We start from the raw sequence: 10,906 nt of genomic DNA on the forward strand, positions 1-10,906 counted from the left end.
GGAGTTAGTGGCTTTGGAACCTGTTCAGTGTACCTGTCTAACAGTGCTGACGATTAGTTTGTACTATACTCATGCCTTTGTATATTTAAATTATTGTACGTATTTTGTAAAGTGACAACTAGCATGCTTCAGTCTCTGTTAGTGACAGTGCATTGAGTAGTACTGTACAAGTGTTGTGCTTAATAGCAAGCCATTTTAAAGATATCTGGCCTTTATTAGGTTTCCCCGCACGGGGAGAAAGATGAAACTATATTTTGTTAATTCTAATGATGTAAAAGGAAAATGTAAACTTAGTCCTGTTTTGCGTTGGGTTTGAGAGGTTTTATTGCTATGTATGTATAATTCTGAAGTCTTTTGTAACAGATCTCCTTGAGGCAGCTTTCTGTTGAATAAAGCAGACTGATTTCTGTCAAAATAACAAAGCATATCTCAGTGTTTGTACCCTGAACAAATTCTAAAACATCTCAGAATGTGGCAGAATTTAAACGTAAATGATTATACGGATGAATAACGATACAGACAAATATAAATTTAGTCCAAAGTTGATATTTTACATAATGCCTTTAAAGCTACATTTTCATTCCATCTGTAGATTTGTTTTCTATCTTTATAAAATGGTGGATTTATATTTTACCGAAGTGTAGAAGGATAGAGCCTGTGAATAGACCAAACTAAGCTAATGAATTGCATGTCATTCGCAACTTGTACTTGTGTTTTTGTTTATTGCTCTTTTGTAGCCTTTGTACCTGTACAGAGTTGCTGGTGAGGAAAAGGGGGAAATACCTGGCTATGTGCACACCAATCAGACAGAACGCCATTCTTGTATTTATGACTCTTCTCCTTTTGTCAGTCACTTCAAAATGTTGTACATTTTAGCATAAGAATAAATTATGATTGACCATGTACACGCTTGTTCTCCTTTAATTGAGGACGTTCGTCAACAGAATGAGAAGAACTTTGGGTTTTAAGAACTTGCTCCAACAGATCGGACGCTTCAACAGGTCTCCAGAAAATCCTGCTGACTCGTCTCAAAGGACTTGAACCTGCTGACCTGAAAATGACCTGAAACGTGCGTTTATCTTGGAATGATGCCGATTTGATGGTTTGATTGACATTTGTCACAAACGACTCGACGTGACTTTGACCCGTTTTCTGACTGGATTTGAAAACACGACTGGGCACTGCAAAAACGTGCAAAAATCTTGCCATAAACCTCTTATTTCTAGTGAAAGTGTCTCATCTCCAGCCAGTAACTTGTTTTTAGACATTGTCACTCACTTGAAATCAGCAGAAAAATCTGCTTGATTGATTGATTGAGATTGAAATTAAAAATTAAAATGACGATTGTCTAAAAAGTTACTTTTTCTTATTTTAAGTATCTAATAATGTATCTAGTAATGTTTGAATTTCTGCAGCTCACGCTCGCTCCACTCCGAGTTGAATTAAAACCTCCATCTCGACTCGGACTTGTCTGCGGTCGGACAGACTTCAGACTTGCTCTGCTCTTGTGTCCCTCTCCGTCTCTCCAGGAGGTCCATGTCCAAGCGTCTCAGCTGTTTGAGGAAGCCCCAGTTGGGGATGATCCGCCGCCGTTTCTTCACGTGTTCGATGGCGTCCACCACTGTCATGTCCTCGCAGATCATCAGGTAGGCGAGGAAAAGCGTGGCGGAGCGACTCCGTCCCATCACACAGTGAACCAGCAGTTTGTCTGGAGACACACGAGTCACGTCTTCACGTCACATATTCTGTCTGTATCCTGTCCCCAAGACAACGGCGGCCTTAACACACAAAGCGAAACGTTTGCCCTTTAAAGGGCGAGAAACCAGATTTGATTTGACACGTACACAAAAAAATAGAAAAATGATTCGTACCCAAAGAAAACATGTAAAAGTATTTGTACGTTATTTTATTTTGTGATCACTTCCATGTCTCACTCGTTTCATAAATGAATTTTTCTCTTAATTATGTTAAGTGTTTATTGTGGTGTAGTCCATATCTACTGCATGTGAACCTTTGTGAGTAGAGTTTTCTAGAAAAGTTGAAATTATAATGAACTAGATATGGAAACCTAATGGACTTTGATTTATAAGAAAAAAAAAAGTGAAGAAGGAGTTAGAATTTTAAGGGGATTTGACTTCCAACTTACTCTGAGGCTCGCTCAGTGTTTCCTCTATGAATTGGGCCGCAGCGTAAAAATACTGGCTGAGGTCAAAGGTCGGGACGTCTTCTGCCACCACGCCGTAATAGACCATGTCGTCGTAGTAACCAGCTCCGGTGTCCACGTTGTTCCACGTGCCCTCGGCCACGTTCAGGACGTGCGTGATCCCCAGCGTCTTCAGTTTGCATTTGTCCTTGGCCGTCTGCCTGTCAGACGTCGTCTCAGTCAAACCGACTCAACACTTGATCGACTTGATCACTTTACTCACTCGTCCCCGATGTAGACGTTAGGCCACACCTCGTCGACGGGAGTGTAACACACACTCCCGCGGTTGAGGATTTTGTCCAGCTCGTAGCCCCCAGGGGTGACATACTCCTCCACGGCGTCCTCCGCCTCCCTCCTAACATGTATCTTGGACTTGTGAGAAGCCATTTTTCTCGCCGCCGCTGCCTTTCACACTCGATTTAGTCGCTGAAGTGGAAGAGAAGAAACACGTCGTTCACCCTGTACGCTCCGTTTTGTCTGTTGGTTTGTTTTCATGCGTCTCCGGGACGACTCACCGTCAGATTGATCATTTCCCTGCTCGAGTCTTTTCCACTTTCTGCCAGCTTGTTGTGAAGCCGTCCTTCAAAGCAGAACGCGGCAGAGGTTGAATTCTGGCAGACTGGAGTCGGGGCACAGATTGTGTAAGTGCTCTGTGACGGCCATCAGATCCGGAGGATATTTTTAGGCCTGTGATGTGGCGGGTCCCTGACCTCAGCTGCCATCTTCCCTGCCTGTGGGGAAAACGTCCACGCAGCCGGTCCCTGCCATCTACCTCCAACACAACTTTAATCTCCGCCGCTGGCAGGCGGCTACGCTTATTCAAACTCTGCACTTTCCAAAGGGTATCCAAATTCGCCGGAGTGGAGGTGGTGGGGGGGGCACTCTGAGCCTCCCTCTGCAGTGTGAGCGGCGCCTTGAAATAACATCAGCCCCTTTTAGCCTCTCTGCATATCTTCAGAAACGCCGGGAGAAAGCGCGTAAGCGCTGCCTCACAACATCCGTTGAGGGTGTTCGTGGTGGAGCCTCGGGGGGGGGAACGTGTCAGGATGTCGGACAGATGAGGTTGGCACATGTCTTTGATTCCGTGTTAATATGATATGCATGGTCCATTCAGGGATCTAAACGCGAGGCCCCAAAGTGAGAGTGGGATGACGGCTGCGTCGGCGAACGGCTGCATGGAGCCGCCGACGTGTCAGACAGAGTTTTCACACCGTCAGACGCCTTCAGTTCCCCCTCATATCTTCATACTCTGCCATCATTCATTCTGACAGTGAAATCATTAAACCTATGATATCCAATTCCTTTTATTTTGACAGCGTCTCTCTCTCTCTCTCTCTCTCTCTCTCTCTGTCTCTCGCCCAGTGTGCTCTGGAGAGCATCTCTTATTAAGATGGCTTCAGCGTTTCATCTCTTTTCAAAGTCTGACCTGAATCTGTATACATGCTCAGAACCACGCTGGCATATTTTTGTCATCTTGTATCAAACCTCTTTAGACGTCACACTTTTAAATGTTTGACGCCGGATTTGCGGCAGTTAAAACACGGTATTTTCAGAAGTGTGAATAAATAAACGGAGCATTGTTTATTTATAGGCAAACAGTGTCTTTGTGTTCAAGTACAGCGAGGGGGAGTGTGTGTGTGTGTGTGTGGGGGGGGGGGGGGTCAGTTGTTTTAAAGGTGATTGTGCTACAACTGCGACACATTTTTAAGGACGGCGCCAGCGTTTCTGTGTGTTTTCAGCTCCCTTTCCTCACATCTTGGGCAGCTTTCGTGTTTCCAACTGCCGCCGCCGCCGCACGTGTCCCCCGTTTCCCATGCAGGACATCAACGCCGTCTTTGGTGACGTTACGATGAGTCGAGACCGAGTCAAATCACGAGTCGTCCAAGAACTGTTGAGGTCACGCACGTTTCCACAGACAAATTCAAATTGAAATTGACTAGTGGACACCGGCTGTTTCCTGAAGTCAAACATGTCTGCGATGGACTCCTCTTTCCCTTCTTGTCATCGGCGTCTTCTCCTGTGCAGAAATCCGACGTTGGGCAGAATGTTCCGGTGCCTGCCAACGGTCTGGACAGCCTCCATGACGCTGTGCCTCTCTTTGATCATGAGGAAGGCCAGGACGAGAGCAGCCGAGCGACTGATTCCTCGCGCGCAGTGGACCAGCACCTTACCTGGACAGGAGACGGCATCACGACACTGAACCCGTCAACACCGGAGAAACATGATCACTGAGGAGTTACACTAGGTTCCTCTACCAAAGAGAAAGGAGAAGAAGTTGGTCGGTTCCTTGAAAACAGCCATGCTGCTGTCATTACGGTCATCCCTTGTGATTAAATGGCGACGAGGATGTTATCCGGAAGCTCAGGTAGTAATTCTGGTTCTCCAAAGTATGCTAGCACAAAGGTGTCGTGTTAAAGAACCAAAGTGGTCCGTCGTTGAATCCGGTTTCCGTGCGGTTCAGTGTCGTGTACACACCCTGCGTAGTTTTACGTTCTCGTCTGTGGGAGTCGAAGCCGTTTTCTACGTCTACTCGACACGACGTCCTGACCTGTCGACTCGTACCTCTCTGATTTAGAGCGCTGTGGAGGAAATCAGCCGTGTCAGCGAAGAAGGGACTCAGGTCAAAGTCTTTACGGTCCGGTGCTTCGACTCCACGATACACGACGCCGGCGTCTTCGTAGAAATGTGCTCCGGTGTCGACGTGCCGGGGTCCGTGGGCCGCATTCACCACGTGTGTTATTCCCACCTCCACCAACAGGGCCTTGTCTCGGGCTGTGGCCCTGAAAACAGATGAAGCAAGGAACGTTGTATCTCTGGGTTTGGCGCCGAACTCATCGTTGCTGTGGCTCCGTCACGTCAATGCGACGACGGGAATGAATAGGAGGACACGAATGAATAGGGTGACTAGGACGTTAGGACGTCAGGCCGTGCCAACTGTGGGTGGGCGGTCCCACGGGTCCAGCCGCAGACCCCCGTAAAAACAGCTCACGAGGGATTTCTAGTTTAGGCTTCAGACAGAGACTCAGACGTACCGATTCGTTCCCCTCGTTGGCCGAATAAAGGACTCGTTCGCAACAACGGTTTCACATTCCAATCGGCATATTGCAGCCGAGCCCCGAGGTGAGAATGTCACTCACACGTCTCCAACGTAGAGGTCGGGCCAAACCTCGTCGACGGCTCCGGCGGGACGTCTGTTCTTCAGCAGAAGGCCGAGCAGATCGCAGGTGGGAGGTGTCTGGTACTCTGGCTCCTCCTCTGGACTCATATCTGCATCTGTCACTTGTCACACAGCTCGTCACGTCATATATTAGTACCCACACGCTCGCGTCGGTGACTTCTCAGTGTGCGACGTCTGCGTCCCGCCGGCCTTCGGAGAGGAGCTCGCACGCTGTCGGCCGAGACGGAACGAGACAGCCGAGGATGCCAGAGTCCGGCCGGACTATTTATTCCCGCGATGCCTCCGACAGAAGCCGAGCTAATTCTGTTGTGACAACTCCAGAGCCGCAGCCGTGTTCCCGATCACGGTGTTAAGTGACGACCGCGTCAAGCTGCCAAATCAAATCAAATAGTTTTCGCCTGATGTGAAGAATTTAAAGCATAAATCTGCTTATTTATAGCAGCAAATCCCCAGTGTGGCCCAGTATGATCTGCGTAGCCCAGACTTCATAATAAAAACACATAATATGAGTTTCTGTCTGCGGGGATTAGAGGGGGGGGTCAAGCAGACCTCTGCAGCTGCCGACAGAGACGCTGATTGACACCAGAAACTCAGCTCAAGGTGCATTCAGCAGCTTTTTTAATTTTTTTTTTAATGTGTGCTCTTATCTTATAAAGCTGCTGTTTTGTTGTTGTTTTTCCCACATTTATCTTTTCAGAGTGTTCCCAGACCGACGGACGCGGCTCCTCGTCGATCCTCCGCCGTGCAGCTTTGCGTCCAGCTCCCGCAGCTGCTCCAGGAAGCCGGCGTTGGGCGCGATGTTCCTGTTGGCCCCGACGGCCCCGACGGCCCCCGCCAGCGTCATGTTCTCGTGGATCATGAGGTAGGCCAGGACCAAAGCGGCCGATCGGCTGAGACCCATGGCGCAGTGGACACACACTCTACCTGCCAGTCAGCAGCCAGAACACACCCAGCGTGGATCAGCTCCATGTCTGCATTTTGTTTCTCCTTTGTGGATTAAAAGTCGTGCACGTCACTGCGAGTTAGTTCACTTCTAAGTCCTGACGAAAAGTTTTTCAACATTGTTGCATCAAATGTTTCTATACACAGTAATCCTGTGCTTCCTTATCGCGGCCGGGGGGGGGGGATTAGGGCGCACAGGAGCGCGTAATTGAACTGTCTTGGTGTCTGTGTGTTTCTGCTGGGGATTACCGCGGGCCCCCGCCACACACGGGAGGCCCCGATCAGCCCAGCGTGTGAGGGAAGAGGCTTCGTCTTATTACTGTCACGTCAGATACCGAATTCAACTCCGCATCTCAGTCCGACAGGCGCCGGCCTCCGACGCAACCGTGTACGTTTCATGAACGTGTCACTTACAAATCCACTTAAAACCAACTTCCCTGGCCGAGGTCTGAACCTATGATCGGGGTCAGGGTCGGGACGGGGTCGGGACGGGGTCGGGACATTCACTTGGTCCTGTGTTTGGTGATTGGTGGTTTGTATTTGACACGACGGACGTAACGGACGCTGACGTCAAACGTGTGTGTCCTCCGTCGTCCACGTTTGTCTTTATGTTGTTGAATGACGATGTGAGACGACCACCGCTGAACGGAGTAGGAGCGCTGCGGCGGGGGTGAGGTGTGCGTGTGTCGGGGCGGTGGGGGGGGGACCTTTGCTGAGATTCACCTGTGGGCGAGCTCAACGCGTTTTTGATGAAATTGGCCGCCGGGTAGAAGAAGGGGCTCAAGTCGAAGGAGGGCATGTCGAAGGCTTCCACGCCATGATAAGTGATGTTGGTGTCGCGGTAGAAGCTGGACCCCGTGTTCACGTTGAACTTCCCATCAGCGGCGTTGAGCACGTGAGTGATGTGGTGAGCCTGGAGGGTTCGCTTGTCTTTGGCAGCATACCTGAGGAGAGAGACGGAGACGATGTGACAGCTTCAAAGCAACGCGGTCCAACTCCTGTTGGTTTAACTGTCATCAATTCCAGTCTGGACTGGTCCCGTTCCCCCGCTCCCCACTCACATGTCTCCGATGTAGACCCTGTGGTAGACCTCATCCAGATGGCTGCCGGCCCCCTTTTTTGTCCACATGAGCCTCTGGAGCTCCGAGGCCAGGGGGGTCTCGTACCTGCCGTCTGGCCCCTGAGGGCCCGCTGAGCAGCTGAGGCCTCTGGGCATGTGTGGATGATCCACTTTGGCTTCTACAAGCTGTCACACACGCACAAGTGACATTACATCACAGTGAGGAAATCTGTGTTTGAGCATGTGGGCGGGGTTTCAGGTCCCATGTGACTGACACAGTCTGCGGCTGAACGTGTTTTCAGAATTCAAGCGGCCCGTCATCATGCCTGTGAATCCACTCCACGGTGGCCACGGGAACGCATAATTACAGGATGACTTCATGATGCCCTCATTATTTCCTCCACAGCTCAGTAGCTCTTGTAGGTTATTTATCTCCAGAGGAAACCGGTTTTCAAGGCTGATAAACATCAGCATTTTTTCGCCTCCAGGCAAGTATAACTTGTGCATTTCCAATTTACACGCGGGGCTTTCTTATGCAATGTGTATTGTATATATTAGCATCCAGTTAGTCAGCTGTGTGGGACTCCGCTCCGGGCTGACGACATGCGAGTGTCTGCGTCGTTGGAGAAAAGATGGCTGCCGGGCTGCTCGGAGGCCTGATATTGAATGGGTTCCAACGACCTTGTTTTTTGACTTCACACCAGAAAGGAGCTGCCGCGGACCAAACATGTGCTGGATGCAGAGGAGAGTGTGTACAACATGTGCCAGAGTACCTGGAGGCTCTTCTCTCTCCTCATTGATCTGTAAGTACAACCCTTCCCTCCCTCCCTCCCACGGTCAGGGCAGCGTACTGATTTCCCTGGTGCACGTGTTTAGCTGTAGCGCTGCTTTCCTACCACCCCCCCACCCACCCCCCCGCCTCAGGCGAACCTGTCCTTCCTGCTCTACTTCTGTGTAATTAAAGATGCTATGTATGGGAAAGTGCCCACGGTTAACATGGAGGGCAAATAAAAACGGCCCCCTCCAGGCCTCTTCTTGGTGCGTTCATGAATTACTCGTCTCGCTTTTGCCTTTCGGATGTGCTTCGTCTGCATTTGCAGGCAAATTAAGGAAAACAGAGAGCGTGGTGATCCATCAATCACTGCACATTTTACACAAGTGCTCCGTAAGCATGTTTACCGCGCAAACACAGGGATGTAGTTTAATTAAAAATGGCCGTATGTCACAGAAGCTATCGTTTCCAAACTCTGTCTGTGAAGAAATTGGTAAGAAGTGTGAGCAGACACTTGCCTTGGCTGGAAGCGGCACTTTTCAAGGGCTCACTGTACAAGAGCTACATGTAGGTCGACAGCGCAACTGTCTGCGTTCGCCTTTTTTGCTATTTTAACATCTGAATCTCAACCCAAAAATAATCCTGGCATCTTCTCCTGCGTTCCTTAAAGGTTACCCGAGCTACCGGCACAGGAGGGTGGAGAGGACACGGCTTTTTCAGCAGCCAGAGAATCAGCTCAGTGGCGCTGTGCTGTAGTTTGTGTTTAAATCAAAAGCAGCTCAGAAGTTTCCGGTCCCTTCATCATTTCATCAAAGAACGCCGAAACAAAGACAGAATATTCACGTAGTCAGTCTAAAGAATTTGAAATGCACTGACAGTGATCCACTTACAAAATGATTTCTTTTAATCATCACCAATCAGGTATGAATATAGGACAATTCCATATATAACTTCTATATATTTGACGTAGTACACATTACCAAACACGTCGTCATTTCACATTAAACTGTGTCCTTCTGGCAGCAAACTAACATGAGATATCCGTCGCCATGGTAAATGACTCATAAAAAACCCCACAGAAATGTGCCAAAAAAACCTCCAACCAGATGTCTTCACTCGGAGAAAAAGAATTGCATCTTGTGCTGATGTTCACCTGAAGCCGGTAAACATCCACAACATCAATCTGAACCCCGTCTGCGATGCAGCAGGAGGGATGAACGTCATCTTTCCCAGACATGTTCACCCAGTAGCATGCTATATTAGCTTAGCATCATAAATGATCACGTTTTCATTCATCGTGGCCTGTAGGTGGCACCAGATTTCAATCATTGTAAACACATTTTATTCTGGACCAAAAAGTGCTCCAACGTCCCTTTCACTCGTTGCAAAGACAGTGTCTGTTGGATCACAGGATCTGACATGTTTTCTTCTTCTTCGCCAGCTGCAGATCCAGATCCAGCAGCAAAGCCAGGAAGTTCCTGTTGGGGTAGATGGCTCTTTTCTGGATCAACCTCTGCAGAGCCTGCTGCAGGGGGAGGTGATGGTAGATCATGAGGTACGCTAACACCAGGGTCGATGACCGGCTCATTCCCATGATGCAATGCACCAGAACCTTCCCTGAAGAAACAGACTAGAGTCAGACCTCAGCCTTATTCATTGTGGGGGGGGGGGTTAGTGAGTCTTATTAATATCATACATGGCTGCCCGTCTCACGCTGTGGCCTCTCTGGGGTTTTTTCTCCCCCTGCTGCAAGTTAAAAATAGTAGCCACAATCCATTGCCTTTGTTCATTTAAGGTTCTTTTGCAGGCTGATCCTGACAGTCTCTTTAATCCCAACATCATCCTCCGCTTGATAGCTTCTCTGAAAGGAGCCGTGGTCACGTCATACATTCTGTAAGGTAAGGCCTTTGTTAGACGGAGGAGGGAGGGATGGTGTGATGGGAACAGTCGGGATTCATGAAAGGTATCGCGTGTTTAACAGTACTAAACTGGATTATAAGACAATATCATCAAGGAGGGCGTGCAGAGGGAGGCGGAGCCTTACCATCAGGTGCCTTCAGTCCTTTGTGGATGAAATCGGCTGCTGGACGGAAGTAAACATCCAGGTCAAAGTGCTTGGAGTCATCTGCTGGAATGCCACAATACTCAATGTCCTTGCCATAAAAGCTTTGGTTGCCTATGCTGCCTTGCTTGGAGTGTGCAGCGTTTAGTACATGAGTTATTCCTAATTTCATCAAGGCAGTCTTGGTTTGGGCGACTGCCCTAACAAGACAAAGAGACAGAGAGACGTGAACTCACAACATCACGTGTTAGTCAGCAAGTCAACAAGTCAGCAGTTTGATGCCCCGAGAACTTATAGGTGTCACATTCCAGCGCCGGCCACCCTCATGAAGTCAGCTTCCTTAAGTTGTGTACTTACACGTTTCCTATGTATATGTTGGGCCAGACCTCGTCGATTTGACTGAGCGGCAGCTTGCACGAGTCCAAGATCCTCTGCAGATCCTTCACCGACAGATATTCTGTTCTCTTGCTTCCCAGGGCTGACATTTTAAGTCTAAATTAAATTGTGGCTCCCGGATCGATTACTGGCCCCCGAATGTTTGTTGTATTCAAGCAGTTCCTTTCTGCTGCGGCTCAGGCTGATCTGTACGAGCAGGTGTTGATCTGCTGTCACTGGACTGGTACCCAATTTAGTGCTTAACCTAGCGTGTAGTCTTACTGAAGGCAGAGCAACAAACACTCCGCTTTCCC

General features: G+C 48.9%; 3 protein-coding genes across 3 annotated transcripts; all 3 read right to left on the bottom strand.

The window, feature by feature from the left end:
- Window positions 1–676: 676 nt before the first annotated feature.
- On the bottom strand, window positions 677–2,590 carry LOC144742219 (dual specificity phosphatase 29-like). The gene is given in 5 exon segments (XM_078624688.1): window positions 677–722; window positions 724–759; window positions 1,504–1,708; window positions 2,147–2,364; window positions 2,427–2,590. Coding segments are annotated over 5 exon segments (669 nt in total).
- A 1,614-nt stretch (window positions 2,591–4,204) lies between these two features.
- LOC144742222 (uncharacterized) lies at window positions 4,205–7,539 on the bottom strand. The gene is made up of 7 exons (XM_078624691.1): window positions 7,385–7,539; window positions 7,047–7,267; window positions 6,092–6,305; window positions 5,931–5,938; window positions 5,341–5,476; window positions 4,766–4,983; window positions 4,205–4,374 (listed from the first exon to the last, which is right to left on the bottom strand). Exons 1-7 carry the CDS (start codon window positions 7,537–7,539, stop codon window positions 4,205–4,207), a joined length of 1,122 nt encoding a protein of 373 aa, XP_078480817.1.
- Window positions 7,540–9,560: 2,021 nt separating this feature from the next.
- DUSP13A (dual specificity phosphatase 13A) lies at window positions 9,561–10,702 on the bottom strand. The gene is made up of 3 exons (XM_078624690.1): window positions 10,575–10,702; window positions 10,200–10,417; window positions 9,561–9,772 (listed from the first exon to the last, which is right to left on the bottom strand). Exons 1-3 carry the CDS (start codon window positions 10,700–10,702, stop codon window positions 9,561–9,563), a joined length of 558 nt encoding a protein of 185 aa, XP_078480816.1.
- Window positions 10,703–10,906: the final 204 nt, after the last annotated feature.

The sequence above is a fragment of the Lampetra planeri genome, unplaced genomic scaffold, assembly GCF_965212315.1.
Source record: "Lampetra planeri unplaced genomic scaffold, kcLamPlan1.2.h2 scaffold_914, whole genome shotgun sequence".
NCBI classification, from domain to species: domain Eukaryota; kingdom Metazoa; phylum Chordata; class Hyperoartia; order Petromyzontiformes; family Petromyzontidae; genus Lampetra; species Lampetra planeri.

Coding starts and splice junctions, on each gene's coding strand:
- DUSP13A (XM_078624690.1), bottom strand. CDS start 10,702: ATGTCAGCCCTGGGAAGCAAGAGAACAGAATATCTGTCGGTGAAGGAT. Junction 10,418..10,574: donor AACATATACATAGGAAACGT/GTAAGTACACAA, acceptor TTGTCTTGTTAG/GGCAGTCGCCCAAACCAAGA. Junction 9,773..10,199: donor AGGACTGAAGGCACCTGATG/GTAAGGCTCCGC, acceptor CTGTTTCTTCAG/GGAAGGTTCTGGTGCATTGC.
- LOC144742222 (XM_078624691.1), bottom strand. CDS start 7,539: ATGCCCAGAGGCCTCAGCTGCTCAGCGGGCCCTCAGGGGCCAGACGGC. Junction 6,306..7,046: donor CGCGTTGAGCTCGCCCACAG/GTGAATCTCAGC, acceptor GCTGACTGGCAG/GTAGAGTGTGTGTCCACTGC. Junction 4,984..5,340: donor GACCTCTACGTTGGAGACGT/GTGAGTGACATT, acceptor ATCTGTTTTCAG/GGCCACAGCCCGAGACAAGG.